General features: G+C 46.9%; 1 protein-coding gene across 4 annotated transcripts; it reads right to left on the reverse strand.

Annotated features, from left to right (window-relative positions):
* Positions 1-17: 17 nt before the first annotated feature.
* On the reverse strand, positions 18-24,215 carry LOC110519575 (tectonin beta-propeller repeat-containing protein 1). Of its 4 annotated transcripts, XM_036941575.1 has the most exons (26): positions 24,083-24,215; positions 23,368-23,457; positions 22,088-22,320; positions 21,767-21,952; positions 21,344-21,466; positions 20,931-21,053; positions 19,946-20,120; positions 19,517-19,620; positions 19,244-19,345; positions 15,217-15,344; positions 14,408-14,883; positions 12,417-12,520; positions 12,139-12,294; positions 11,703-11,855; positions 11,088-11,245; positions 9,716-9,852; positions 9,016-9,109; positions 8,794-8,890; positions 8,577-8,656; positions 8,419-8,475; positions 7,611-7,785; positions 5,961-6,096; positions 2,031-2,123; positions 1,628-1,734; positions 1,430-1,555; positions 18-1,257 (listed from the first exon to the last, which is right to left on the reverse strand). In XM_036941575.1, exons 3-26 carry the CDS (start codon positions 22,310-22,312, stop codon positions 934-936), a joined length of 3,639 nt encoding a protein of 1,212 aa, XP_036797470.1. In that variant the 5' UTR covers positions 22,313-22,320; positions 23,368-23,457; positions 24,083-24,215; the 3' UTR covers positions 18-933. The 4 variants fall into 4 exon arrangements, 3 of the variants coding, with proteins under 3 accessions (XP_036797470.1, XP_036797472.1, XP_036797471.1); XM_036941577.1 differs by lacking the exon at positions 23,368-23,457 and having other exon boundaries at positions 24,083-24,214; XM_036941576.1 differs by lacking the exon at positions 24,083-24,215 and having other exon boundaries at positions 23,368-24,026.
* Positions 24,216-25,489: the final 1,274 nt, after the last annotated feature.

The following is a 25,489-nucleotide window of genomic DNA, read 5'->3' on the forward strand; positions in this document are numbered from 1 at the left end:
TACAAAGAACACCAAGGTTGCAGAGCTGTTTTGGAATTTATTTCAGTTGTCGGTCCTTGTAAGAGAACAGTCACGGCCACAGCAAACTCAGACAGGAATTCAAACATTACGCTGCACTTCTAAAGGTAGCTGACGTCGCCTAACATCCAGGAAATTGTCATAAGTGTAATGCAATGTAGGCACAGTGCTGTTTGAATCCTGACCTCAGTATCTGCATGGAATACTGAAGTAATCCACCAGGGATAATAACTAGAGCGTCTGCAGATCATGTGACTTGAGCAGAAAACTCCTGGTCCTATTCATAACATTCTGGATGTTAATACATTACACAGCAAATAGATGCTATTCAGGTCCATATTGTTTTTAACCATCTGAGGAAAAAAATCTGGTAAATGTATTAAATAATCCTTGTCATGGAAGCCCAGAGCTATGACTAGAGTTGATATTTTTAGTTCTGAAGAAAAAGCTACTTCAACCACTACATTACAAACATCATGCAGGCCAAACCAAGATGACAGTAAACAAATAAATTCCAAAGCATACATAGACTGATGAAAAGGTGGTGTGTCAACTAGGCAAATGAGAACAAAATCATACAAAGCAAGACTACACGGAGGTCCAAGGGAGTGGCGTGTGTTGGTATGGGACACAGGCTCGGTTCCATTTCTCACCCTAACCACTTCTCCTAGCACCTGCCACAAGTTCAGACTGTGGAATGGATAAACTGACAGAAGCACTAATACTTCCAGTGCTGGGTCAAAGGTGGCCAATATGTTTCAGCCCAGCACTAAGTGATTTAAATATCCAACCAATTCATGCTCTTTACATTTAGACCAACATTACCATGTTTGTGCTGGGTTGTATTGGAAATGGAATCAGGCACACACAGGGCTGTGGGTAGAGATGGAGGAACGGGGCGGGTTAGTAGAGACCCTACAGACCCACAGAGTTCCCGTTCTCCTGTGACAAAGGTATCCTGGCAGGAAGTGGGCTATGGGCGGTGGTGTCAGTAAGGACTGGCCTGGCAGGAAGTGGGCTACGGGCGGTGGTGTCAGTAAGGACTGGCCTGGCAGGAAGTGGGCTACGGGGGGTGGATCCAGTAAGGGCTGGCCTGGCAGGAAGTGGGCTATGGGGGGTGGATCCAGTAAGGACTGGCCTGGCAGGAAGTGGGCTACGGGGGGTGGATCCAGTAAGGGCCGGGGTGGCACGTAGAGCCTCTGTGGAGTTCCCTCTCACACTGATGTGCTGCCATCCTCCCTGAAAGACAGCGTTCCTCACATTAACGGAGGTATTTCAGATACTGCACAATGTCTGGCCCATAGGCCTGATAAAAAGTTATGATTTATTTAGGGAATACGGTGCCATTTGGGAAACGGCCAATGTCTTTGGAGCAGACATCAAAATCAACACCAAGTTGGTAATGACTCACCCCGATGCCGTAGTCCCAGGACTGGCCCTTGGGCTGCATAGGTCCCACCCCCAGCCTGTGACAGACAGCTCCAGGAACAGACAGCTCACTGGGGCAGCCTGGGACCCAGTCTGCTATCACCCACACCTAGACAACACCACAGGACCAGGTATTGAAGTAGAAAATAAGTTAACTTACACAAAAAAAAGTTGTACTGACCTGATCTAGAGGTCCTACTGAGACTTTGGTCACATTGTTGGAGAGGAGCTCCCAGGCTGAGCCCTGGGGGTAGCTGGGAGTTAGGCCCTGTCTGTACCACAGGTTACCTACACACACAGCAGGGGAGAACAGTGGTCAGGAGAGAGTTTCCTAAATATTCCATTAGTTAGGAAACATTGATCCTGCTTGTCGTTTCATCCATCTAGGGATTACGGCTGAAAATGCAGATGGAAATATACGTTTTCCTTATCCAGGCACATTTACATTGATGTGGACAAATGTTGATTAATGTGCACTGTCCCTGTCGATTAAATCAACATTTGTCCATCATTGACTTACCAGAGAGCAGCGCTCCTGCAAAGCAAGCATTGAAAGAGCTGACCCACAGGTTGTGGCTACTCACTGTTTTCATCCACGGCGTAGACCGAGGTTCTCCCTACAGACAGCTGTCTGAGGCTCTGTTTGGGTGGGGAAGGGATGTGGTACCAACACTCTCCTGCAGGACAATGACAAAGAACAACTAAAACTAGTTGACTAACTACAATTAGGGTCAGTACGGGCCAGGAAATGGTACAGGTTAGTGGAGGTAATATGTACATGTAGGTAGGTGTAAAGTGACTATGCATGAATAATAAACAGCGAGCAGCAGCAGTATAAAAAAGGGGGGCATTTGGTTAGCTGTTCAGCAGTCTTATGGCTAGGGGGTAGAAGCTGTTCAGCAGTCTTATGGCTAGGGGGTAGAAGCTGTTCAGCAGTCTTATGGCTAGGGGGTAGAAGCTGTTCAGCAGTCTTATGGCTAGGGGGTAGAAGCTGTTCAGCAGTCTTATGGCTAGGGGGTAGAAGCTGTTCAGCAGTCTTATGGCTAGGGGGTAGAAGCTGTTCAGCAGTCTTATGGCTAGGGGGTAGAAGCTGTTCAGCAGTCTTATGGCTAGGGGGTAGAAGCTGTTCAGCAGTCTTATGGCTAGGGGGTAGAAGCTGTTCAGCAGTCTTATGGCTAGGGGGTAGAAGCTGTTCAGCAGTCTTATGGCTAGGGGGTAGAAGCTGTTCAGCAGTCTTATGGCTAGGGGGTAGAAGCTGTTCAGCAGTCTTATGGCTAGGGGGTAGAAGCTGTTCAGCAGTCTTATGGCTAGGGGGTAGAAGCTGTTCAGCAGTCTTATGGCTAGGGGGTAGAAGCTGTTCAGCAGTCTTATGGCTAGGGGGTAGAAGCTGTTCAGCAGTCTTATGGCTAGGGGGTAGAAGCTGTTCAGCAGTCTTATGGCTAGGGGGTAGAAGCTGTTCAGCAGTCTTATGGCTAGGGGGTAGAAGCTGTTCAGCAGTCTTATGGCTAGGGGGTAGAAGCTGTTCAGCAGTCTTATGGCTAGGGGGTAGAAGCTGTTCAGCAGTCTTATGGCTAGGGGGTAGAAGCTGTTCAGCAGTCTTATGGCTAGGGGGTAGAAGCTGTTCAGCAGTCTTATGGCTAGGGGGTAGAAGCTGTTCAGCAGTCTTATGGCTAGGGGGTAGAAGCTGTTCAGCAGTCTTATGGCTAGGGGGTAGAAGCTGTTCAGCAGTCTTATGGCTAGGGGGTAGAAGCTGTTCAGCAGTCTTATGGCTAGGGGGTAGAAGCTGTTCAGCAGTCTTATGGCTAGGGGGTAGAAGCTGTTCAGCAGTCTTATGGCTAGGGGGTAGAAGCTGTTCAGCAGTCTTATGGCTAGGGGGTAGAAGCTGTTCAGCAGTCTTATGGCTAGGGGGTAGAAGCTGTTCAGCAGTCTTATGGCTAGGGGGTAGAAGCTGTTCAGCAGTCTTATGGCTAGGGGGTAGAAGCTGTTCAGCAGTCTTATGGCTTGGGGGTAGAAGCTGTTCAGCAGTCTTATGGCTAGGGGGTAGAAGCTGTTCAGCAGTCTTATGGCTAGGGGGTAGAAGCTGTTCAGCAGTCTTATGGCTAGGGGGTAGAAGCTGTTCAGCAGTCTTATGGCTAGGGGGTAGAAGCTGTTCAGCAGTCTTATGGCTAGGGGGTAGAAGCTGTTCAGCAGTCTTATGGCTAGGGGGTAGAAGCTGTTCAGCAGTCTTATGGCTAGGGGGTAGAAGCTGTTCAGCAGTCTTATGGCTAGGGGGTAGAAGCTGTTCAGCAGTCTTATGGCTAGGGGGTAGAAGCTGTTCAGCAGTCTTATGGCTAGGGGGTAGAAGCTGTTCAGCAGTCTTATGGCTAGGGGGTAGAAGCTGTTCAGCAGTCTTATGGCTAGGGGGTAGAAGCTGTTCAGCAGTCTTATGGCTAGGGGGTAGAAGCTGTTCAGCAGTCTTATGGCTAGGGGGTAGAAGCTGTTCAGCAGTCTTATGGCTAGGGGGTAGAAGCTGTTCAGCAGTCTTATGGCTAGGGGGTAGAAGCTGTTCAGCAGTCTTATGGCTAGGGGGTAGAAGCTGTTCAGCAGTCTTATGGCTAGGGGGTAGAAGCTGTTCAGCAGTCTTATGGCTAGGGGGTAGAAGCTGTTCAGCAGTCTTATGGCTAGGGGGTAGAAGCTGTTCAGCAGTCTTATGGCTAGGGGGTAGAAGCTGTTCAGCAGTCTTATGGCTAGGGGGTAGAAGCTGTTCAGCAGTCTTATGGCTAGGGGGTAGAAGCTGTTCAGCAGTCTTATGGCTAGGGGGTAGAAGCTGTTCAGCAGTCTTATGGCTAGGGGGTAGAAGCTGTTCAGCAGTCTTATGGCTAGGGGGTAGAAGCTGTTCAGCAGTCTTATGGCTAGGGGGTAGAAGCTGTTCAGCAGTCTTATGGCTAGGGGGTAGAAGCTGTTCAGCAGTCTTATGGCTAGGGGGTAGAAGCTGTTCAGCAGTCTTATGGCTAGGGGGTAGAAGCTGTTCAGCAGTCTTATGGCTAGGGGGTAGAAGCTGTTCAGCAGTCTTATGGCTAGGGGGTAGAAGCTGTTCAGCAGTCTTATGGCTAGGGGGTAGAAGCTGTTCAGCAGTCTTATGGCTAGGGGGTAGAAGCTGTTCAGCAGTCTTATGGCTAGGGGGTAGAAGCTGTTCAGCAGTCTTATGGCTAGGGGGTAGAAGCTGTTCAGCAGTCTTATGGCTAGGGGGTAGAAGCTGTTCAGCAGTCTTATGGCTAGGGGGTAGAAGCTGTTCAGCAGTCTTATGGCTAGGGGGTAGAAGCTGTTCAGCAGTCTTATGGCTAGGGGGTAGAAGCTGTTCAGCAGTCTTATGGCTAGGGGGTAGAAGCTGTTCAGCAGTCTTATGGCTAGGGGGTAGAAGCTGTTCAGCAGTCTTATGGCTAGGGGGTAGAAGCTGTTCAGCAGTCTTATGGCTAGGGGGTAGAAGCTGTTCAGCAGTCTTATGGCTAGGGGGTAGAAGCTGTTCAGCAGTCTTATGGCTAGGGGGTAGAAGCTGTTCAGCAGTCTTATGGCTAGGGGGTAGAAGCTGTTCAGCAGTCTTATGGCTAGGGGGTAGAAGCTGTTCAGCAGTCTTATGGCTAGGGGGTAGAAGCTGTTCAGCAGTCTTATGGCTAGGGGGTAGAAGCTGTTCAGCAGTCTTATGGCTAGGGGGTAGAAGCTGTTCAGCAGTCTTATGGCTAGGGGGTAGAAGCTGTTCAGCAGTCTTATGGCTAGGGGGTAGAAGCTGTTCAGCAGTCTTATGGCTTGGGGGTAGAAGCTGTTCAGCAGTCTTATGGCTAGGGGGTAGAAGCTGTTCAGCAGTCTTATGGCTAGGGGGTAGAAGCTGTTCAGCAGTCTTATGGCTAGGGGGTAGAAGCTGTTCAGCAGTCTTATGGCTTGGGGGTAGAAGCTTTTCAGCAGTCTTATGGCTAGGGGGTAGAAGCTGTTCAGCAGTCTTATGGCTAGGGGGTAGAAGCTTTTCAGCAGTCTTATGGCTAGGGGGTAGAAGCTGTTCAGCAGTCTTATGGCTAGGGGGTAGAAGCTGTTCAGCAGTCTTATGGCTTGGGGGTAGAAGCTGTTCAGCAGTCTTATGGCTTGGGGGTAGAAGCTGTTCAGCAGTCTTATGGCTTGGGGGTAGAAGCTGTTCAGCAGTCTTATGGCTAGGGGGTAGAAGCTGTTCAGCAGTCTTATGGCTTGGGGGTAGAAGCTGTTAAGAAGCCTTTTGGAACTAGAGCTCCAGTACCGCTTGCCATGCGGTAGCAGAAAGAACAGTTTATGACTGGGGTGGCTGGAGTCTCCTCTGACACCGCCTGGAATGGAGTGGTATGCTTTTAAGTCCAGTACTAGCCTTACAGTGATCTGTGTCTAAGAAACAGGCCATTATGTGCCTTCAAAAATAAATGTATTTGTAGTTGTCTATTTTAGTCATAGAGCACTGTAGGCCATCCGTATCTATCCAGCATCTCAGAAGGACCTCCCCAGCATGTGGGTATCACCTGCAGGGTTTCTGGCAGACACTGAGCCCCTGTAGAACACAGCTCTGTCCCTGGCAATGGCCCACACCTGGTGACCTCCCCCGATGGAGATGGACTTGAAGGGCTGGTCAGTACCCACGTGGAGCCACGAGGAACCCTGGGATGGTATGGTCAGAGATAGCATGAACAATCAACAGGACAGCACCACAGAATGTAATATAACATTAAATATGTTTGTTTTTAGTATTAGCAACAAAAAGTTGTCAATATGGGCAAAAGTACATGGACATGCATTTAAATTAGTGCGTTCAGCTATTTAAGCCACAACGGTTGCTGACCTGTGTATAAAATTGAGTACACAGCCATGCAACCTCCATAGACAAAGACAGTAGAATGGCCCATACTGAAGAGCTCAGTGGCTTTCAATGTGGCACTGTTATAGGATGCCACCTTTCCAACAAGTCAATTAATACAATTTCTGCCCTGCTAGAGCTGCCCCGGTCAACTTCAAGTGCTGTTATTGTGAAGTGGAAAAGTCCAGGAGCAACAACGGCTCAGCCGTGAAGTGGTAGGCCACACAAGCTCACAGAACGGGACTTTGAGTGATAAACCACGTAAAAATCGTCTGTCCTCGGTTGCAACACTCCCTACCGAGTTCCAAACTGCCTCTGGAAGCAACATCAGCACAATAACTGTTAGTCTGGAGCGTCACGGAATGGGTTTCCATGGCCGAGCAGCCACACACAAGCCTAAGATCACCATACACAATGCCAAGCGGCAGCTGGAGTGTTGTAAAGTTCACCACCATTAGACTCTGGAGCAGTGGAAACACGTTCTCTGGAGTGACAAATCATGCTTGACCATCTGGCAATCCGATGGACGAATCTGGGTTTGGCGGAAACCAGGAGAACATTGCCTGCACAAAGGCATAGTGCCAACTATAAAAAGTTTGGTGGAGGAGGTATAATGGTCTGGGGCTGTTTTTCATGGGTCGGGCTAGGTCCCTTTGCTCCAGTGATGAGAAATCTTAATGCTACAGAATACAATTACATTCTAGACGATTCTGTGCTTCCAACTTTGTGGAAGGCCTTTTCCTGTTTCAGCATGTTAATGCCTCAGTGCACAAAGCAAGGTCCATACAGAAATGGTTAGTAAAAATTGGTGTGGAAGAACTTGAATGGCCTGTACAGAGCCCAACACCATCGAACACCTTTGGGATGAATTGAAATGCAGATTGCGAGCCAGGCCTGACACCCGACCTCACTAATGCTCCTGTGGCTGAATGGAAGCATGTCCATGCAGCAATATTCCATAATCTAGTGGAAAGCCTTCCCAGAAGAGTGGAGGCTGTTATGGCAGGGGGGGGGGGGGGACGAACTGCATATTAATGCCCATGATTTTGGAATGAGATGTTTGACGAGCATGTGTCCACATACTTTTGTAGTGTACGTCCTAGATTCTTAACGTATTCAATTGGGAACGTGAGAAAGCTGGATGCTGAGGTTTGGTCAGAATGCATTGTAAAAACAGACTGAAGAGGGTGCTGAATTCTGTTATATAGAAGAATAACAGTGAGCATATTTGTTCAAGCAAAGAGGATGTTATTCTGTGATGTAGTAATGAGTGTCTTTAGTTAAAGTCCCAGGTTGTAAGTTTGGGGGTGTTCCTCACCGCAGGGTTTTGGGGGGTGACCCCCAGGCGACATAGGACGTCCCCCTTGTCACTGAGGCCCCAGACTGAGACCTGCTCCATACTGCTCTGAGCCAGGCACGGCAACACTGTGATGTCACTTAAGGGGATGGGCGGGACTTCCTGCCATGGGGCAGTCAGGGTGATTTTACACTTCCTGTGTGAAAACGAGAAACATCATCATCATCATCCTAATGAAATGTTTGAGTGAGTGAGACTATACCTGACGCAGCGCAGACTATACCTGACCCAGCGCAGACTATACCTGACCCAGCGCAGACTATACCTGACCCAGCTCAGACTATACCTGACCCAGCTCAGACTATACCTGACCCAGCTCAGACTATACCTGACCCAGCTCAGACTATTCCTGACCCAGCGCAGACTATACCTGACCCAGCGCAGACTATACCTGACCCAGCGCAGACTATACCTGACCCAGCGCAGACTATACCTGACCCAGCGCAGACTATACCTGACCCAGCGCAGACTATACCTGACCCAGCGCAGACTATACCTGACCCAGCGCAGACTATACCTGACCCAGCGCAGACTATACCTGACCCAGCGCAGACTATACCTGACCCAGCGCAGACTATACCTGACCCAGCGCAGACTATACCTGACCCAGCGCAGACTATACCTGACCCAGCACAGACTATACCTGACCCAGCACAGACTATTCCTGACCCAGCGCAGACTATACCTGACCCAGCGCAGACTATACCTGACCCAGCGCAGACTATTCCTGACCCAGCGCAGACTATTCCTGACCCAGCGCAGACTATACCTGACCCAGCGCCGACGTCTGACAAAGTCCTTCAGGCTCTTGTTGCCATGAAACGTCCTACATGACAGAGAAACAGAACAGTCAATCAACACTACTTTTTCTAAGATAAGTGTTGGCCATTATATAAGGTTGATGAAATATGGACATATGTATCTTACACAGGGAAGTCTGCTGCATACTGCCACCCCTCTCGGTCTGTCCCTCCTGAGAAAGCCAAGTCCACGGCCCACTCTGTCACCTGGCAAAGCAGAGGCATGTTTCATGTTGATGGAGCGGGAGAGTACAACATTAACAACTCAACACACAGTTACATTAAATACAACATTGGACTGTGTGTTAGCTGTAATAAGAGGTTCAGGGACTAGGACGACCTACCCAGCTCCACTGAGGCGAGGGAGGGTGGGTGGTGGACTTGGTGCACTCTGTAAAGCCGTTGTCATCACTCCACGGGAACCGGTCTGTGGGGAGAAGCCTGCAAGGGTGGCAAAGTGTATATTACACACACACACACACACACCCCTGTAGAGGAGCAGTCAGAAGTGTCTAGGACATATTATTACAACCCAGCCAACAGTCACGTGAGACAGATAGTTGTACTTGTCTGTGTATCCAGTCATGGGGTTCCATCGCTGGTTCTCATAGATGTACACAGTCCTTTCATCTGTCTGTGTGTGCAGGACACGCCTGTCTCCTACAAACACAGGAAAGGCACAACTCTGCTATAATAAGTCTGATGTTGTAAGTTATTCATCATCTAGTTCTCTAATACAGTACTTTGAATTGTTACTTTATCCCTGCAGTTAGTTCTATTTTAATACAAATTATAACTGTAGAAGCAGGTTGAAGATGACAAAGGTTAAAACAAGAGGACTAATATCCCAGAACTGTTTCTCTAAAAGCTTCCACGTGGAATCCAAACGTGTCGTAGTCTTTGTTACCGTCAACCTACTGTAGGTTGAAGGTAAAGAAGCTTAAAGTGTAAAGATGAAAGAAGCTTACAGGGTGGACTAACAAAGGCCCGGTCTAAGGCAGGGGTGAACAACTGGAGTCCTCAAGAACCGCACTCAGTGTTGGCTACATTTCATCTTTAATTAAGGTCAATCAATGACTTACGCTACATGGAAGAAATGATTGAAAACCATCACATGCATGTTCATTAAGGGAAAATGTTGTTTTTTCCCCAAAGTAAATTGAAAATAAGTGTTTCTTATTGGACAAGTCTGGGTAGTCTGTTTGGTGCCTAATGAACACAACCCAAGACTGTGGTGGCCTGGGAGACTGAGGGGTCATTTATTACCCTGAGGGGGCTCTTCCTCAGCAGCGCTGCCCGAACCAGAGTAGACCCAGGCGGTGCCGTCATACCCGATCCCCCACACCACACCCAGACTGTTAGATTCTACACAGCGCAGGTGGCCCGGGACCTGCAGCCAAAACCTGTACCAGGACCAGACAGTACAGCTAGCGGTTAGCGCCCAGACAGCGTTAGCGTAGGCTGACAAGGGGAGGACGGTTCATAATAATAATAATAATAATAATAATAATAATATTATTAGGAATGGGGTGGTGTCAGACACATGGAAACCATGTGCTTGATAACATTCCACGTATTACGTTCCAGCCATTAATTAATTAAGGTGCCACCACCCACCTGTGGTTATCATACAGAAAAAGACAGACACTAGCACCAATTGTTAGCAATAAGACAGAAGTTAGAACTTAGCATTATGCTTAAGATTACCAGAGATAAGATAATTGTTTTAGCAGGTTAGTAGTAGCTAATAGATCTACGTCAGGTGTTAGCTATATGAGTGCAAGAAAAGAACAGAGGTACATTGTTGGTTGGCTTCAAAGCAGTGAAGGAACATGCTACAGTGTGTAAGTGGCTGTCATTGTTGAAAAGAGCAAGGATGAAAAAAGGAGAGAGAACTGAGTGAGGAGGAGACAGAAACATAACAGTGCGTGGTATGTCGGTAGAGGTAAAGCTCAGTGCGTGGTTTGTCGGTAGAGGTAAAGCTCAGTGCGTGGTTTGTCGGTAGAGGTAAAGCTCAGTGCGTGGTTTGTCGGTAGAGGTAAAGCTCAGTGCGTGGTTTGTCGGTAGAGGTAAAGCTCAGTGCGTGGTTTGTCGGTAGAGGTAAAGCTCAGTGCGTGGTTTGTCGGTAGAGGTAAAGCTCAGTGCGTGGTTTGTCGGTAGAGGTAAAGCTCAGTGCGTGGTATGTCGGTAGAGGTAAAGCTCAGTGCGTGGAATGTCGGTAGAGGTAAAGCTCAGTGCGTGGAATGTCGGTAGAGGTAAAGCTCAGTGCGTGGTATGTCGGTAGAGGTAAAGCTCAGTGCGTGGTATGTCGGTAGAGGTAAAGCTCAGTGCGTGGTTTGTCGGTAGAGGTAAAGCTCAGTGCGTGGTTTGTCGGTAGAGGTAAAGCTCAGTGCGTGGTTTGTCGGTAGAGGTAAAGCTCAGTGCGTGGTTTGTCGGTAGAGGTAAAGCTCAGTGCGTGGTTTGTCGGTAGAGGTAAAGCTCAGTGCGTGGTTTGTCGGTAGAGGTAAAGCTCAGTGCGTGGTTTGTCGGTAGAGGTAAAGCTCAGTGCGTGGAATGTCGGTAGAGGTAAAGCTCAGTGCGTGGTTTGTCGGTAGAGGTAAAGCTCAGTGCGTGGTACGTCGGTAGAGGTAAAGCTCACATCATGTCACAGGGCAAGGTGTGTGCCGGGGCCTCCAGACAGGGAGAGGGCTCGTGGACCATCACGTCCCCCTTGGAGGTGACTGACCACAGGGCCTGTCGGGAAGGGGTTCCCCTGATCCCTCTGGCCTCGCAGCAACACCCAGCCAACAGGGACAGCTGCACAGGAAAGACAAAGACACCCCTTCAGAGATATGGCCAATGGTACAGTCCAGATGGATAAAAGTAATATTACTGGACTACATTTACGAAGTGGTTTTAGGTAAAGGCTTTACATTGCATGTGGACAACAGTGAAACTTTCTAGAGTATCTGGTATCCTCTCTTATGATAAGTACTGTGGTTGTGCCCCACATGGCACCCTATTCCCTATGTAGTGCATTACTTCTGACCAGGGCCCAGAGTGCCATTTGGGACGCAGCCCTGATCTCTTCTCTCTGGCAAGGCTACTTCAATTGGGAAGTTACCTTGAAGGCTGTTGTAAAATGTGTTAGATTTAAAAAATACATATCCAAATTCATGTAAAAAAATAAAAAAAAATAAAATGGCATTAGAATATCTATCCATTCAAAACATATGTGCTGTTTATATCTGAATGGAAGCCTTTCCAGACCTACCCAGTCAGCCATGTCCTTCTCAGTCTGTGCAGCCAGGATCAGCGGCCATCTTTGTTTTGTGCTATCTGACGTGTACACCGCAAAGGCATGATGGGAGTTTTCCTTGAGCACAGGAACCAGCACCGTCACATCACTTATAAACACATGGAGGTACTGAGAAAGATAGCGAAACGGGGGGAGAGAGAAGATACTTTCTGACCACTGTGACATCCAATCTACAAATGAAAATGATTCAACAATTCAAAGCAGTACAGTAGCATAGCGGTATATTCTGAGTAGTAGGCATCTACTCTTTAGATACTGTAGGTGAGAAAGGCCTTGGCTCCACAACGTGGCTTTCACCTCTCCAGTCATTTCTATTCAGTGATTACTTCAATGAAGAGGGGAAGGATGGATGGATGTCTAAGGAATTTGAGTGTCATTGAGTCTCCCTCACCTTCTTCTCATCATACTGGGTGAAGTAGATGAAGAAGATGGCATCCCTCTTGCCATTGACGTTGGTGGACTGCTCCAGGGCCACGCCCACATCCACCCAGCGATAGGGCTTCCAGTCCCTCCACCAGCGCATGCTGCCCTTCCTCACCCACACAGACTGACCCGTACACAGTTTTCATTAGACAACTTAAAGTCACTGCCCCTACTTCTAGCACCACCTCAGCAAAATCATGACTCCTAAAAAAATGTGCAGTAACGTTAATAGTTTAACAGTCTTACCGAGCTTCTCTCCACTGGCTCCTTACTGGTGGTGGTCTCAGCCTTCCTAGACGTGGAGGCTTCTGGTTCAACAGGGGCGATGGACAGGGCAGTGGAGCATGGGTCTGGTGCACACAGATAACAGACAGGATAGATACACACAGTGGAGCATGGGTCTGGTGCACACAGATAACAGTCAGGATAGATACACACAGTGGAGCATGGGTCTGGTGCACACAGATAACAGACAGGATAGATACACACAGTGGAGCATGGGTCTGGTGCACACAGATAACAGACAGGATAGATAAACACAGTGGAGCATGGGTCTGGTGCACACAGATAACAGACAGGATAGATAAACACAGTGGAGCATGGGTCTGGTGCACACAGATAACAGACAGGATAGATAAACACAGTGGAGCATGGGTCTGGTGCACACAGATAACAGACAGGATAGATAAACACAGTGGAGCATGGGTCTGGTGCACATAGATAACAGACAGGATAGATAAACACAGTGGAGCATGGGTCTGGTGCACACAGATAACAGACAGGATAGATAAACACAGTGGAGCATGGGTCTGGTGCACACAGATAACAGACAGGATAGATAAACACAGTGGAGCATGGGTCTGGTGCACACAGATAACAGACAGGATAGATAAACACAGTGGAGCATGGGTCTGGTGCACACAGATAACAGACAGGATAGATAAACACAGTGGAGCATGGGTCTGGTGCACACAGATAACAGACAGGATAGATACACACAGTGGAGCATGGGTCTGGTGCACACAGATAACAGACAGGATAGATACACACAGTGGAGCATGGGTCTGGTGCACACAGATAACAGACAGGATAGATAAACACAGTGGAGCATGGGTCTGGTGCACACAGATAACAGACAGGATAGATAAACACAGTGGAGCATGGGTCTGGTGCACACAGATAACAGACAGGATAGATAAACACAGTGGAGCATGGGTCTGGTGCACACAGATAACAGACAGGATAGATAAACACAGTGGAGCATGGGTCTGGTGCACACAGATAACAGACAGGATAGATAAACACAGTGGAGCATGGGTCTGGTGCACATAGATAAGACAGGATAGATAAACACAGTGGAGCATGGGTCTGGTGCACATAGATAAGACAGGATAGATACACACAGTGGAGCATGGGTCTGGTGCACATAGATAAGACAGGATAGATAAACACAGTGGAGCATGGGTCTGGTGCACACATATAACAGACAGGATAAACAAGTGATTTAAGAGTTTGATAGAGATATCAGGACAAGGATTTTTCCTTAACCATGTGACTTCACCAGGAAAAACTCCTAGAAATAGCCTAATGAATTAGTTAAGTAAAGTTAGGCAGAGCGCAGACACACCGGTAACATTGTCAAACGTTTACCTGCCGACAGTACTTAGCACCTCTGAACAGTGTCGCCAGTCAGTCTCTTTAAGTGTTCACACAGACACTACCTAGATGACCAAGAAACTATTTCATTCCCTCTCCATAATCCCATACTGCCAGTGCCAGCCCACAGCCAAATGTTTAGCTAGCTAGCGTTACAATATTCACTAGCTAGCACAACATAGGCTAAGATTGCGCCGATGGATGGCGTCTCACCTCGAGCTCCTACAAAACATTGCAGGTTTGACTTTTTTGGGACATTTATCCTGCTGAATAGCCTCCACTAGTCAGCTAGCGGCTCATCCGTGGACGTTTTTTTGATGGCTCCCCCACATGAGGGTTCGTGCTCTCTGATTGGCTCAAAGTCAAGTTGTTGACCACTGACGATCATTGTGATTCTACAAGTAGAATTGGTAGGTTCGTCGGTACCGGGTCAGCACGCAGCAGGTACCGCTTTTGTTCTAGCAAGAGAAGGAATGGCCTCCCACTGTGATAAGTACCTATCAGCAGTGAGATTCTCGGTGTGTTTCATACTTTAGGTAGTAGTCTGAAATCCTGATAGGCTGGTGAGTGTTCCTCCGTACCTGCAGGCCTGAGCCAGGTCATCTGAGCTGTATGGTCCACATCACAGCCTCCGCCAGAGATCCACGCCCATACAGGCCCGTCCTCCTCCCCCAAACCCAGAGAGGGCTCCAGACCCAGGGGGTAGGTGGCCACTGAGGTGGGGGGTCCCACGTCCCCTGCCCTGCCAAGAGAAGATGCCTCTCCCTGGGGGCTCTGAGCTGCGTCCAGGTCCACATTGCACATCGGGGCTGGGGTGGCCTCTCTGTCCTTCCCCTGGGGTGGCTTTTTGGGGGAGGGTGTGGGGGTCCTCAGGGGCTCACGGTCAGCCACCAGGCTGGAGATGAAGCTGTCACTGGTGGGGATGAAGGCTTTGGGGGTGTCCTGTGGCCTTGGGGGGATGGTGGTGAGGAGGAGCTCTGTGTCCCCTGAGTCCTCGCAGGTCAGAACAGAGCCATGGGAAGCATTGGTCACCTGTCCCCCGAACTCACAGCCAGCACTGGACAACAGAGACGGAAGGGGGGGGGGGGGGGGGGTATCACTCATATGAGTATTAATGCGCCACTCACAAAGACACACATACAGTATCTTTGTGACAGCCAAAGATTTCAGTAAATCATTTGGTAACATGACAGACAACCATCAAAATAAAACTGCATCTCCGTGGTTTTATTCCCCCCCTGAGCAATAAATAAAACACCTGTGGCTAAATCTAATGACCATTTACATGGATATTTATTTTGAGATGTCAGCATACAAAATATATGAAATCTAATACAAAGCAAAAACACTGGAAAGTGAGCATTCTCTGTGTACTCCGTATACAACTGACCTGGGTTGGACCATCTCTTTGCTGTGACCCCATTGGGCAGAAACAGGTATCCAGCCCCTACCACTGGGCTCCGATGGGGTGACACCCTTCCTGAAATACAGACCACGGTCCTCTCCAACTCCCCACACCTTTAAATTAGAAAACATTTATAGTGGCTTATTCATAAACAAAGTGTTATCCTAAACATCACACCCCCCACTGTGGCTGGACTACTTAGTCTATTTTTGTTGGCACAAAACTACCTCCGTCCTTACATTAATTTGTATGGGTTACCTTTAGATGAGTCCCCTAACACCATGTTCATGAGAGTCTCCCCTTTCTACAGTGGGATCATAGTAGTTTGTAGCCCAAACGGTTTGGCCGCTACAGACAAACGTTGTCACATCAGCGTTGAGTCCCGTGACACTTGTAAGAACCCCATCGTGTTCGTGAGAGTCTCCTCTTTCTATAGAGTGGTCATAATTGTTTATAGGCCAAACCGTTTGGATGCTACAGAGGGTTTGGCAAGAAGACAGATTTTCAGGATGTCTCCTGGTCTGACAGAGCTGTGGCTCTACCACTTTCCACCGCAAATGCAGAAGGACGACAGCAGGAATGAGAAGCAGCCCATGCAGATATTTCTTGCATAAACTGACAGCTTTTGATGAGGACTTATTTTATTGTGTTACTTAGATTGATGCACCAACACATCAAGTCTCTAGGGGGTTGAGCGTCAAGTTGGTTATATGCCAGAGAACAGTTGAACACAATACAGTAAAAATACATTATGATATAGTAAAAATACATTATGATATAGTAAAAACCAATATAGATTGACCCAAAGGCCTGCTGTCAAGTGCTACTTTAAAAGGCCATTTAACCCTAGTGCCATCTAATACAAGTGGCATCCATAACTCTGGGACAGGACTGAAATATGGGCTATGATGTATTGCCCTACTCAAATTAGCTTGTGTCCAATATGGCACTTAGAATATAGGCCAAGGATATATAAGGCTGGGTTGGGACCGCTGGTTAGAATAGCGGAGAGAGGCTCCTGTTTCAGAGAGGAGGGGGAAGTGAGAGACAGGAGTGGAGGGGGGGGGTAGGAGAGGGGAGACAGGTGAGTCATGGGGGGGGGGGGGGGGGGGGGACAAACGAGAGACAGGAGAGGGGGGGGAAGACAGGAGTGGAGGGGGGTAGGAGAGGGGAGACAGGTGAGTCATGGGGGGGGGGGGGGGGGGACAAACGAGAGACAGGAGAGTGGGGGGAGAAATTAGGCTTTGGCAGTATACCGTATATACTCCGGGATGGTTTTTCAATACAGTTATTATTCAATAACTATTTACATTTTTCCTCAATACATTTGAATATTTGTAGCCATTTTTATGTAAATACCTGAGTTATTCAGTACTGTGTAGCACAAACCAGGTGATCTAGTTACAGTATGTATGAAATACCCAACTAACAGTTTGTCAGCAAGATATCTTAGAACTATTAAATGAACCATCTAACTTGTCCTAAATCAGTGGTCACCAACCTTTGAGTCAAGACCACCTTATTTTTTTAAAAACATGACTTAACGTAAGCCGTTGCAACATTAACCAATTAAAAACAGTTCTGTAGCAAAGAGGTTTGTTCAGTAAGCTATAGGCCCAATACATTATCACTGCTTATTGGCTATGCTTGAATTGTCCTGACAATGTTGTTATTGGGGCGGCAGGTAGCCTAGTGGTTAGAGTGTTGGACTAATAAGCGAAAGGTTGCTAGCTCAAATCCCAGAGCTGACAAGGTAAAAATCTGTCCCACTAGGCCATCATTGTAAATAAGAATTTGTTCTTAACTGACTTGCCTAGTTAAATATAAATCATTTCAAAATGTTAGGTACTGTATATGATCACATTTGTTGTATTACTTGACTATTTTACTAGACTGATGACTGACCGTCAAATGCAGGCCACGTGAGAGGCAACGGTGAGGCTGCCTCTCACCTGACTCACTGTCCCTCCACCCTCGCTGTCCCTCCACCCTCGCTGTCCCTCCACCCTCGCTGTCCCTCCACCCTCGACAAGCCGCTAATAACAAGGCAAGCTTATAGAAACACTTTGCTGTACTCCTTCATTACAGCTGCAGTGCTGGTTGTAGTGTGAGTGGAAGTAGGGAGAAAGCACATTTTATGGCTTATAGAAAAGTGTTGAACAACTTAAACTTCCTCATAAAAACAGCAGTTCTTTGCTGTATTCGTTGACTCTCGCTAGTCATGGTTTTAAAATCTCACAATAGCAACTTTGCTGTGCGTTTCAAGGCTTCTTTTACACCGTTCATGGCGAAAGGAAACTGCAGACACGGTCATCTGTGCTATCTGATTGGCTAGAGGTGGGTCAACAGGTGCACTTTATTTGCCCTCTGGGCCTGCCGGATAGGCAGAGTTCTACCTTCAGACACATAAAATGGTTCAAAATGGGAACACTGCCTTCCTGGCACTAGGGCTGCTGAATCAGGCGCACCTCCCGCTGCCAACAGCATGAAAACTAATTAAAAAATAGGAAAGCAAGGCTTTATCGTTGGCTTTTTTACAGAGAAGTTTGGTGATTGACTAGGAATGCTTTGGAGGGCGACCAGTCCAATGTTATCAACCGGTTGGTGACCACTGTGCTAAATGCTCTGCAGTTGTGCATTTGGTTCTCATTTAGTAGTAAGTTAGCTTCTTTCAAAAATCAAGCGTTGCTTGGTAACAGGTGAGAATCTCCTCCTGGATCAAGAGCCTTGCTGGATCATCTTTGTTTTGTTACTTGTATAACTTTGAGCTGGGATGTCTGTCCTGCAAATTCTTTAGGTCAGAGACGATAAAAATGTTCGCAATATGCTCGTCAGCATTCTCTATGGGATTTTATATTTACTTATTAGCATTGCTAACCTTTGGATTACAAAGGTATGACAAGCTGGAGCGAAAGGAGGAGGGAGAGAGACGGGAGAAAGGAGGAGGGAGAGAGACGGGAGAAAGGAGGGAGACGGGAGAAAGGAGGAGGGAGACGGGAGGGCAGAGGGGCGAGTTTGCTGTAATAGCAACTCGTCTCAGAGGGAAACGGAGGCAGCAGCCCCTTCAACCTCCACCCTGACATCAACTCCAGTCCTGTACAGGAGACGGGAGGGCAGAGGGGCGAGTTTGCTGTACTAGCAACTCGTCTCAGAGGGAAACGGAGGCAGCAGCCCCTTCAACCTCCACCCTGACATCAACTCCAGCCCTGTACAGAAATACACCACCAGGAAATGTGAATCGGTCAAGGCTGGGAACGCCAGGACCTGAGCTAGGGAAGAAGGGGGAGAAGGTGAAGGGGCAGACGAGGACTTGAATGGTATGTGAGCAGGGTCTAATTATGCTTAAGCAAACAGACATGAGAGAATGGCACTGTAATCACAACTCGGTTGTCACAGAGGATGAGAACCCCACGCCAAACATCTAAGGTTCTAACCAGCCCTCTCCATTAAGAGAGGAGAACAAGCAAGTCTTAGAAAATAGGACAACAAGATACTGATCATTACAAATGTACCTATGTAAATATAACAGATTTTTTTTGTCCTGATGTGTGTTGTGCAATGATGTATATAAACCCTGGATTGCTGATGCTATGTATTGGCTATTGAGAGACATTGAAGCCACCGGTCGGCCATATTGGTACTCCCCAGTAGGAACAGTGCCTCATGGGAATTAATGAAATTCTACAGTATTTCAATTGAAAGGTTAAGGACAAAATTACATGCATTTAATTATTTTGTTTTAGTGGGGACAGTAACCGCAAACTAATTTACTTTAAGGGAATTAAAAAATATATATTTATGTTAAGCCTGCATAATATCATTTTAAAGTATGCATTAAGGTGTCTAATAGAATAATGAGGCAAAAACGAATGTAGACATTAATAAATACATTTCTATACCTTCCAAAATATTTTTTACAATGTGGGGGATTGGCAAAATGGAGGAACGGTGGCTTCAACACAGCACTCCCTATTAGTCATCTAGTGCAGTTAAATCCCCTGTGTTGTCTCACCTGGTCATTGAGTCCCACATCCACCATCATCATCTCCCCACCGATGCTGATCCATCCTGAGCCACAGGGGTTATGGGAGTTCACCCCCCGCCGAAACCACACCTGGACACACACACACACACACACACACACACACACACACACACACACACACACACACTTTATAGATCTGCTCTGTAGGGTAGGCTACGCTACTGCTCTACAGACTACAAAGGGGCCCAGAGTCCTTCCTGGTTAGGAGACAAGTTCAGGAAGGGGTGGATGTTGTCTCACTTTGTAGTCCTTAGTGACAGCCCACACCACGCTGACCCCCACAGCAACATGGATGGTTCCGCCCTCCTTTACTGGGGGAGAATCCACCACCACCCAGGAGGAACCTGATAGGGTATTAGAGAAACTATTTGTACTGTCATTGTGTAAAATCAATAAAAAGACAAATAAGAAAGAAAGTTGACCTAACAGGGTTCTCTGTAACACAGAGTCAAAAGCTTGTGAAGCAAAGTTTGTCAATCTCTCTAGTACTACCAATGGTTTTAGAGGAAACCTGCCGTATAGGACAAAAGCCTAAAACATGCCAGAAGAGCACACATTTTACCTAGCTTCACATCCAACAAGCCGTTGTCTACATGATCCCTTCCACATAGTCAAATACATCCTCAGGATACTATAAGATGGTTGTGTGGACCTAATATCACCCCATACCTGTAGGGCTGTCCAGGCAGATGCCTGTACGGACCAGTAGCTGTCCGTCCCAGAGTACAGCCCAGAGCAAGTCCCCTGGTCCAGCAGAGATCTGGGCCACCTCCCTGGGGGCCTCCACCTGCTCCCAGCACTGGCCCTCGGGGACCTGTGGCAGGATGCCACTCCTGAACCACACCTGAGAGAGGAAGCAGCTCCGCCATGGTTAGTCTGAACTGTTCTTGACTCAGCTTTCCCTGGGCCTTAGTCGTTATCACACTATCATGAGTGTGTGTCCACATCACCACTCAAGACTTGCGTTAACTCAACTCTTGAGGGTGGCAAGAGTTCAGACATTCTGGTTGAAATGCAAATTAAGTTCAGTTACTGTGTGCAGACTCTCACTATAATTTGATGATTAAAAGATGAAAACACAACATTTAGTGAAGGTAGGAACGCAAAGCATTTGCATATAGGCACCTCATATGACTAACTTAGGAAACTGCTGCTTTGAAAGTCTCACATTCACTGATGTAGGTGACGTTGACCTCAGTCCATTATATTTATAGTGGTGTAAATGGAAGATCTGTTCACATATTATCCCTATAGAGGATAGTATGCTGAGAGATTCCTGGAATAGCAGATCAAGACTGGACGTAAAAGAGGAGTCTAAGACCAAGTTAAGCAATGCATTGACAATGGATGGAGTAGTGCTGCCCTCTAGTGGTCAAATGTTTGAACTGCACAATGGTCTTGTGTGCTGTATTGGACACCTCACCAAGTTGCCAACACTGAGACTATGTTATGTTGTCATCATTAAGATTATGTTATGTTGTCATCATTAAGATATGCAGGCCTGAGTGTGCGAGTTCGTACAAAACATGAAGGTGAACAACATTCCATTTGAAAGGTATTGTTAATGTGTGTGAAGAATCGGTTTGTATGCAGGTGTATTAAGGCACAGGAAACATCATAGCAGAAGAACCTGTGATGGATCAGCCACACTGACCTGTCCTTGTTGGGACACACCCCACAGGAAGTGATATCGCCCGGGTTGGTCGCTCATCTCCCAGCCTCCACAGCTAACGTCACTGAGGGGGAGAGGGGGCTGCTTGGGGTGGTCCAAGGGGATCTGAGGGGGTTCAGTCAGGAGAGGAACTGTTAAAACGAGAGTATATTTACTGGAGGTATTGTAATACCTACAGGAGTGCATGTAGCCTTCAGTGGGGATCTCCTTGCCTGGTCCTAGAACGGTTAATGCTGTCTTCCCAAATTCTATGGTCATTGTCACATGTGAGTTGGCAAGACAAATAGACCAGGCTCAGGAAAAGATCTCACACAGAAACTAATGGTGGACGACATATGCTTACAATTAGGTGAAGAGGACCAAATCAAGTCATGTTGTGGGCCAACATACTGTACCTTGGTCCAAGAGCCTCTGGCTTTGTATATCCTGTCTCTAATCCATCGCCTGCGACAAACACACGAGTTCCACTTCTTCTCTCTGGAGAAGTTAGCAGGAAAGTCCACTGCATACTCCCAGCCCTAAACACACAGATGCACACACACACACATACATACAAAACGCACACAATTAAGCTGACAAGTAAAAGAGTTCAGAGGTCAGCAGTTGGCCCGACTCAATCAACAGCCGTGTGTTTTAATGAATCCAAGGCTTTCGAGTGCACTACTTTTCAGTAGGACCTATAGGGCTCTGGTCAAAAGTAGTGCACTAGGGAATAGTGTACCGTTTGAGATGCACACCATAGCTTTATTGAGCACCTCAAAGTCTGCTACCCCAGACTTGTTGTGCAATTGTTGGCATTCCAACTTCCAGTCTCTCACCCCAGTTTCAATGGGGTCTCCTCCAGCGCAGACCTGGTCCACGTACCAGTCCCCCTCCCACTCCCAGCTGTTTGAGGGCAACAGGAAGCTGTGCAGCGGCTTGGCGGTCACCCCTGTGAGGTCACTCCAGGCCCAACGGTCAGTGGGCAGCAGCACGTCAGTGAAGCCGTCCACTGGGTTCCACCTCTGAAACCAAACAAACAGTTTTGTACGATAGAATTGAACATACAGACACTAAGCAAGCATGTGCATATGCAGGCACGCACACACACGTTTAAATAAGTAAATGTTGGCAGAGGTGACATGGCATTATCACAATACCTGGTTCTCATATGTCTCCTCTCGATAGCGAATTGGCACCTCCCCAGGGTCGATATTGAGGTAAACATGGTGGTCACAGCCAATTCCCCAGCTGCACCTCTGTCCAGCGGTAACACGCTTTAGCTCCAGGAGGGTGTCCTCGTCACGCTCCCAGCGCCCTCTGGTGGTGGATAGGCTGTACACCTTCCCGTATACGTCCACTGCCCATAGCAGCGAGCTGGACATGATGGGGCCTGATGATAAACACGGGGGCAGTTTATAATCCTCTCACCACACTGGCCCGGCCATTACCGTAACACAACAATGCTCTGTGCTGAGCGTTGTCTAGACTCTTAATGGACTGATTAGATTAGCCACAGTTAGAATAATGAGCCAGATATTTCACCGGTTGTATAAATCTGAGGCATGAGGGTAGCGTTTTCACTCCAAAATGTGGTGATGTGAGGAAGCCAAGGCAGTGGGAGAAGATGGAGGGAGACGGATTTTGGCCAGCATTCTGCTTACTCTCTCATTGATTAAACATTTGATCGGAATACAGTTCTGAACATAAAACTAAAATATGTTAAGAACAGAGTGGACTAAGTTTTGTAGAGTTATTGCACACTTGCACTTCACATTGGGGCGGCAGGGTAGCCTAGTGGTTAGAGCGTTGGACTAGTAACCGGAAGGTTGCGAGTTCAAACCCCCGAGCTGACAAGGTACAAATCTGTCGTTCTGCCCCTGAACAGGCAGTTAACCCACTGTTCCCAGGCCGTCATTGAAAATAAGAATTTGTTCTTAACTGACTTGCCTGGTTAAATAAAGGTAAAATAAAAAGTAAAATAAAAAATAAATAAAATAGTAGGCGTTCCCTAACGGAAAAATGCAAATACACGCTAGAAAACGCCAATAGGACCTCGCTAGCTCGTGCTTGGCTCTGCCCACCACCTTGTTTGTTCTGCCCACTATGATTAATTTGCTCCCATTGGAAATGACAGTCTGGTCTATCTTGGGTTAGTTATACAGATCTTTGGCTTAGCGGTTAGCAGATTTGTTTTCTACAGTCAGTTTTTTATTCCAGTAGCCTACCTACTAGCCCAAGAATGTGCTCTTAAGTGTTGGCGAGCCTAACGTTACTCCTTAAGGTCCAAATTCCTTGTTTATAATCAGGAGGTAGACTGGCTCTGGCAGCCAAAACAGCCATGTCAATCGATTCTCAATTGTGATACGGTTCTAGAAACATAAAGCCATATACTTTCATATCAAAAATACATTTTTAGAAATGCAAAATATACACTTACTGTACACTTGTTTTAAACGGCTTTATCACAGTTGAAGCCTCTAGTATTTTTCAGTTGTAACACGTTTCTCGCAGCCTTCTTCCGTTGGGCCTACACACAAGTGTTTGGAGCACGCTACACAGTTAATTACCACAGGTGGTCGCCTTCATCTCCGGTAAACACGTGCTGCAACGTGGAGATACGGCCGTGTGGGAAGACTAAACACTATAAATACTGGGAATGGGAATATTGGATATGTCATCGGTCCCAATGATATGCTGTCAACGGTGTGGGCAGGCTGCTTAAACATTTAGAGTAGCCTGGTTGTGTGGATTTCATAGCCTATGGCACCGAGGAATAACGGAGTAAGGAGCGGCTTGCACCTGAATAACGAAAGCCTACAAACGGTTGTCAATGGACACTGATAAGACGCGTCATGATATCAGACACCCAGGTGCGTTAAAACCGGACACCTGCCATGCATGTTGATGCGCCCCAGCCTGGAATGAAATTCAATATCAATAGGAAAATTGAAATAGGAATATTTCGGGCAACCGACTGTGGTTTGAGGTGATGACAAACAGCAAAACATAACTTCAATGCATCTAGTCCTGTCCTGCAAAGTATCACTGACTTGATAGACTCCACTTTCGTCCTGTCCCCGAACACATCAACACAAAAAAAAATCCAATATTCCATTACAACAGCAATATAGAGGTTCAAATGCCCTACTTACTCTCTTTGCCCGTTTTTGTAGGTTTAGCTGCATTTAGTGGGCCAAATCATCCACCCGATTATTCTACTCTATCCGCTTTTTATTCCCATTCTGAAGGTATAATGTCTCGTTCCAAATCCACAACAGGAAATGGAGGAACTGTTACTCGGATTGGCTGACATTCTGCAGGTGTCCCGAATCTCGTCTTTTGATTGGACAAACTGCGTGGGCTTGTATATTTTTCCGACGGCTACAGCTGTTTGACGGAGAAGTGGAGAGACGCGCACATATCGGAATCTTAATTATTGATTCCGCACAAGTTAGGTGTAAATAATTAAACAGTAGGTAGGTTTTAGTTGACTCATATCATCATATCATAATCACGATATTTGCATGCCCAATGTCTTCAAATAGACCATGGGGCAATATTTGTTATTGTTAGTGAGCTACTACAGTGACATGATAGTTATTTTGTTTTAGGCTACACTCTTTATCAAATTGGGAGACTATATCAATATAGTAATATATCAATATAGTAATAGGAATTGTGACAACACAAGAAAAAGGCAGTGGAACTGGCGTCGAGGTCCAGAGTTGAGTTTGAAGGCCTTGATATTTTTATTTAATTAGGCAGGTCAGTTAAGAACAAATTCTTATTTTCAATGACGGCCTAGGAACAGGGGCAGAACGACAGATTTGTACCTTGTCAGCTCGGGGGTTTGAACTTGAAACCTTCCTAGTCCAACGCTCTAACCACTAGGTTACCCTGCCCACCAGGAAGGTAGAGTTTGTACCTTCATATAGGCCTAGTGTTGCCACTCTGCATGCAATTAATTCCATAGGGCATGCCTATTATGTATAAATATAATAAGCATTATATTATGAGCTGTATGCCTAACGTTACATTTGGTCATACAGCATGTAATAATTGTTGTGCAGAAGATGATTTAGGTGAGATAAACCAATACTGTTGTGTGGGTCTAATTTAGTACAAAGTTTGAATAATAGCCTAATATGCATACATTTTCCAATACTAGAGAGAAGTTCTTGCTACAGCACAGCGCTGGAGGTTTATATTTTGATGGGTTGGCACTTTAAGAAGCGCTGGGTGCGTTTGAGTGGTAAGGCTAAGGCAGTGGTCAACCCTTTCTAAGTCAAGATCACTTTCTGAGTCAAAATGCCGAGATCTACCGCTCTGATTTTTTATTTACATGACTTAAAAAATGTAAGCCTATGCAACATTAACCAATTAATAGCAGTACTGTAGCAATGAGGCTGTGTGGTAAGCTATAGGACCAATACATTATCACCACATACTGGCTTTGCTTGAATTTGCCAGTGTTGTTCTGGACATTTAAAAAAAGATATATTTCAAAATGTGAGGTAGTGTATATGATCACATCGGTAATAGATCCATTGTTGTATTAA

The sequence above is a fragment of the Oncorhynchus mykiss genome, chromosome 13 (genome assembly GCF_013265735.2).
Source record: "Oncorhynchus mykiss isolate Arlee chromosome 13, USDA_OmykA_1.1, whole genome shotgun sequence".
Lineage (NCBI taxonomy): Eukaryota > Metazoa > Chordata > Actinopteri > Salmoniformes > Salmonidae > Oncorhynchus > Oncorhynchus mykiss.

What these genes read in the sequence shown, in the direction of transcription:
- LOC110519575 (XM_036941575.1), bottom strand. Translation starts at nt 22,312, where the DNA reads ATGTCCAGCTCGCTGCTATGGGCAGTGGACGTATACGGGAAGGTGTAC. An exon ending in AGAAGGACATGGCTGACTGG is followed by an intron (nt 11,246 to 11,702) that starts GTAGGTCTGGAA and finishes TTTCCTGTGCAG; the next exon opens with CTGTCCCTGTTGGCTGGGTG. An exon ending in GTCTGCCAGAAACCCTGCAG is followed by an intron (nt 2,124 to 5,960) that starts GTGATACCCACA and finishes ATTGTCCTGCAG; the next exon opens with GAGAGTGTTGGTACCACATC.